The 5,146-nt window shown below is 36.2% G+C and overlaps 1 protein-coding gene across 2 annotated transcripts; it reads left to right on the top strand.

The window, feature by feature from the left end:
- The first annotated feature begins 240 nt into the window (after positions 1-240).
- Positions 241-4,557, top strand: LOC141672876 (putative receptor-like protein kinase At3g47110). Of its 2 annotated transcripts, XR_012555723.1 has the most exons (3): positions 241-3,119; positions 3,288-4,232; positions 4,521-4,557. XR_012555723.1 is itself a non-coding variant. In XM_074479564.1 (2 exons), exons 1-2 carry the CDS (start codon positions 362-364, stop codon positions 3,665-3,667), a joined length of 3,138 nt encoding a protein of 1,045 aa, XP_074335665.1. In that variant the 5' UTR covers positions 241-361; the 3' UTR covers positions 3,668-4,557. The 2 variants fall into 2 exon arrangements, 1 of the variants encoding a protein (XP_074335665.1); XM_074479564.1 differs by having other exon boundaries at positions 3,288-4,557.
- The last annotated feature ends 589 nt before the right edge of the window (positions 4,558-5,146 follow it).

The following is a 5,146-nucleotide window of genomic DNA, read 5'->3' as shown; positions in this document are numbered from 1 at the left end:
TTGGAATTTGGAACAGTGGGTGGTTGAAGCAGGGAAACCAAGTCGACGAAATTGTCAAAGCATTGCTAGCAACTAGAGATGCTTCCTGGTAGATTTTAAATACCGTAACATACATGCATATTTGATGTGATATTAATTGTCAAGATCATGGATTAAATAACATCATAGTCTGAAGCTATTATGAATAATTATCTCATAATTTGTTGCAATGTGTGGAAAATGTACCTGCCACTCACTCGTCATATTTGGCTTAACCTGCTTGACCTTATAAAGTCATTTGCTGCAGACAAAACTTATTACTTGTTTGATAATGATAAGTACTACTCGTCTGGAATACGCTTACACAACTTCATGTTTATAAATGAATCGAACATTCACTACCAATACTTCCACCACTGCAGCATTTTCTCTTCCTAATCGTACAACCATGATTTTCAACCTTCTCCTATTCAACATCCTCTTTGTTTTCTTATTCGGAACCTCAACAACATTCATATCTTCATTTCCCAGCAATGTCACTGATGAACAGACTTTACTTTCTTTCAAGTCTTCGATAAGAGATGACCCAATGGGTGCACTACACTCATGGAACACTTCCATTCATTTCTGTCACTGGACAGGAGTTATATGTAGCCGCCGACGACAGAGGGTAACAATACTTAACCTCTCCTCACTACACTTGGTGGGAACCCTTTCGCCTCACATTGGAAATCTCTCCTTTCTCAGGAGAATTTACCTATATCAAAACAGCTTCCATGGCCCAATCCCAAATGAAATTGGTCGACTGTTTCGCTTACAATATCTTTATCTGAATGACAATTCTTTTGAAGGCGGATTTCCTGCCAATTTGAGTCATTGTATAGATATTAGAAACATCAGTCTGTCTGCCAACGACCTTGAAGGGGAACTACCCACTGATTTTTCTCCTTGGTCTAAGCTTTATAAGTTTAATCTCGGAAACAATCATTTTACTGGATCAATTCCACCGTCGATAGCGAACGTATCATCTCTCCGTGTTCTTTCTCTACTATATAATAATCTAGTGGGAATGATACCTTTTGATGTTTCTCATCTTGCAAAATTAGAGTTTCTTAGTTTGTCAGCAAACAGGTTGTCCGGTATGGTTCCCCAACAACTATACAACAATTCATTCCTCTCTTTCGTCAGTCTCGTCCAGAATGAGCTAGAAGGAACGCTTCCAACAGATTTGGGTTTCACTCTTCCTAGGCTGCGAGAGTTCTATGCTGGCGCAAACAGTTTTTCAGGCCCGCTTCCACCATCGATAGTTAATGCATCCAATTTGGTCTCGTTTGATATCTTCATAAACAATATTACTGGGCCTATCCCAAATAATTTGGGTAGCCTTTCTAATATTGAATATTTAGGTTTGGGTCATAATCCACTTGGAGACAATATGCAACCCGGTGACTTGAGCTTCTTCGATTCTTTGGTTAATTGTACCAATCTAAAGCTCTTGAGCTTAGACACGACTAGTTTAAGTGGGAAGCTCCCGATTTCAATTGTAAATCTCTCCACCAATATGGAGAAACTTTTATTGCACAAAAACCTCATATACGGAAGCATACCTCACGAAATTGGAAAACTTTTGAACATGAAAGAACTAGATTTGAGTGAAAATTTGTTAACAGGGACCATTCCAGAATCAATTGGAGAGCTATCAACTTTAGGACAACTAGATTTGAGTAAAAACAACATTTCATCAGGAACAATTCCAACTTCCTTTGGAAACTTTACTCACTTAGTTTATCTCTATTTAGAAAGTAACATGCTCCAAGGAAGTATACCCACTCAGTTGTTTTATATCTCAACTCTACAGGAAATTTTTCTTGCTGACAACAGGCTTAGAGGTGTGTTACCTGATGAAATTGCATTTTCTTCCCATTGTGTATACCTTAATTTGTCCAAGAATCTATTCACCGGCCCACTTCCCTCCAACATTGGTAGCTTGAAACAATTGGTTGGACTAGATGTTTCCTATAATAAACTAACAGGAGATATACCTGCTACCCTTGACGGATGTTTGATGTTGCAGGAGTTGTATATGGCAGGAAACCATTTTCAAGGTAAAATTCCATCATCTTTTAAAACTTTGAAAAATCTTAGATATTTAGATCTTTCAAACAATAATATCTCTGGGAGTATTCCAAGTTTCTTTGATGGGAATCAAATGATGTTTCTCGACTTGTCGTACAACAAGCTTGGAGGACAAGTGTCAAAAAAAGGTCTTTTTTCCAACGTTAGTGCTTTTTCGATCATTGGAAATTCAGAGCTTTGTGGAGGTATTCAGGCATTGAATTTGTCTGCTTGTCCCGTAAAAGTCTCAAGGAACAAGAAAACAACATTTTCCTTCAAAATGATACTCATCCTAGTTATTGTACCCCTCGGTGTCATGTTAGCATGTCTTGCTTTGATTTTCTATCGACGTCGAAATTCCAAAAAGTTGAATGAACCCATTCCCGTATTAAAGGATAACCCATATCCCAAACTTTCATACCAAGACCTTTTACTCGCTACAAATGAGTTTTCTCCTGAAAATTTTATCGGCGAAGGAAGATACGGTTCTGTTTACATGGGAATTCTCGAATTAGTAGAACATATAGTTGCTGTGAAGGTACTAAAAGTTGAAGTACGTGGAGCCAGCAAGAGTTTTTTGGCGGAGTGTGAAACATTGAGGAATATTCGTCATCGAAATCTTATCAAGATCATCACAGTATGCTCTAGCACTGATTATAAGGGAAATGACTTCAAGGCATTGGTTTTTGAGTTCATGAAAAATGGGAGTTTGGATAGCTGGTTGCATCCAAGTCCTCATCATCATCATCATCATCATCAAGGGAATGAAAGAAACTTAAATCTGCTCCAAAGACTAAATATTGCCATTGATATTGCACTAGGAGTGGATTACCTACATCATCATAGTCATGCAAATATTATTCATTGCGACATAAAGCCAAGTAATATTCTTCTTGACGAGGATTTTATTGCCCGTCTTGGGGATTTTGGTTTGGCGAGGTTCTGTGTTGCTAATACAGGTGACATCAATCAAGCACAATTGAGTTCAACCGGTATACGTGGTACGATTGGATATGTTCCTCCAGGTGACTTTTCATATTGTTTCTTTTATCAATATTGAGCACTTCTTTAACTATCTCGTTAAACGTTTATCAAATATTTCTTGAAAATTTGAAGTGTCAGAATTTTTTAACATAAGGAGTATCATATATCAAAGTTATTTTTTGCTTTTTATAAACCCTTTTGTTGTGCAGAATATGGAATATGCGGGGATGTATCTGCAGAGGGAGATGTGTATAGTTATGGAGTTCTTCTACTAGAAATGTTTTCCGGAAAGCGTCCTACAGAAAGCAGCCTATTAATGGACAATACCAAGGATCTTCATGACTATGTGAGGAAGGCACTCCCACAAAGAGTAATGGACATTGTTGATCCACGGATTGTAATAGATCAAGAAGAACATGGTTTGAATGTAAATCAATCATATAGGATGGCAATGGAGATATGCCTGACATCAATATTTGAGGTGGGGATATTATGTTCCGAACAGACTCCAGCAAAACGCGTTGACATTAGTGTTGCGATCAAGTTGTTACATGTAGCAAGAGACAAATTTGTGCAATGCAGGCAATAATCTGGGTGCAAGTGACAAGGATGAATTTTACCTATGCATTTTCTATATTTCTATCCTTTTATTTTTGCAAGTTTTAACTCTAAGTTACATGTGTTGAGACCTTGTTTAATATATTATAAGTAAGTTTCTTTTTTTATATATGCTAATTTGTAAGACATGCCATCTTTCATTTTCAACCTTAATTTATCCGGTTCATTACTTCATTACTGCCAGACTTCATTACTGCCAGACTTAATTTATCCGGTTCTATTTGCTACATTTGCAAGGATAGATAACTGCACTAGAGAAGGCAAGGAAAAACATCTGTTAGGTGTTTCCTAGTACCTATTTTTATTGGTACAATAATATTATGAATGGAAACATATGGATTACTTTTAGTTAGTGCTTATTTCAATAATTTTGTGACTTTTACATCCTTATTGGTTGTGGCTGGCCAGCTGGGATGATTGATGAAAACATATGAGGTGGTATAAAAAAGATGGATGTACTTCGAACAAAGCCTTTAACTGGATGTTTGGTTTGTCAAGTTGTTATGTGCTCCTGCCCTGTTTTCTACAAGACTTGAGTGAGTTCCTTGCTCTAGCATCTCCCCATCCTGTAAAACTGATATTGTACATACTTTTTGTTCATTTTTGCATGAGTCTGTCTAAATCTATTTCTATTCGCATGGTCACACTCCACATCAAAAAGCATTATTGGGCGATAAATGACATCAACTGCAGTTTAATTTCATTATTTGTCTTTGATATTCACTGTTTAGTAAACAGACATTGAAAAGTACCGGAGAGGTGACTGTGTAAATTTGTGATTTATGATTCAATATCTTAATTTACTAATCTACATTGTGCTCCAGCAAAGGTTTTAATTAGCGGAGGCTACAAGATTCTTCAGAGGCCTAATCTAGGTATTGTACTTGGTAATGATCAGCCTTAAGATGATCGCGACTTGGATTTGATCGTGTATCTGTTTCCGTCGTAACTACCTAGTTCCATTTCTTACACTTTTTTTTCTACTTGGTGTATAAGTCTTTGATTTGCATTTTTCACAAAGAAATCTTTTCCACCAAAATACTTTTGCTGCCTGTATGTGCTTGTGTTTTTTAACTAATTCACATGTGGTTAAGTTACGGTGAAGAATATGGTGCTTTTTTCTCTTTCTTGGCCTTAAATAATCTGTATTTTTGCATCATAATCTGGTTGCATGAATAATATATAAAAACACAGTCACCTTCAGATCTGCAATGTGATGCAAAGTAAAAAGTATCCGCGTTATGGTTCTTTCTGATACTACCTCCTTCCCCGGAGGTTCTATACGTTTACTATTTGCACGTATTTCGAGGTTTATATAAAATATAGTTTTATAATATTTTTTAAATTTTTTTTTTTGAATAAAAGTTTAAACATGAAACTTTTAATCAGAAAAAAAATTAAAAAAAATATTGTGGAATTATGCTTTAAAGATGTATTAAAAAGCGTGTAT

This window comes from Apium graveolens, chromosome 7, assembly GCF_009905375.1.
Source record: "Apium graveolens cultivar Ventura chromosome 7, ASM990537v1, whole genome shotgun sequence".
Classification (NCBI taxonomy): Eukaryota; Viridiplantae; Streptophyta; class Magnoliopsida; order Apiales; family Apiaceae; genus Apium; species Apium graveolens.
Note: the sequence above shows the minus strand (reverse complement) of the source record. Positions and strands in the feature narration are given on the sequence as shown.

Excerpts from the sequence above, each read along its gene's own strand:
- LOC141672876 (XM_074479564.1), top strand. The coding sequence starts at position 362 with ATGAATCGAACATTCACTACCAATACTTCCACCACTGCAGCATTTTCT. Across the intron at positions 3,120-3,287 it reads GATTGGATATGTTCCTCCAG|AATATGGAATATGCGGGGAT; the intron begins GTGACTTTTCAT and ends TTTGTTGTGCAG.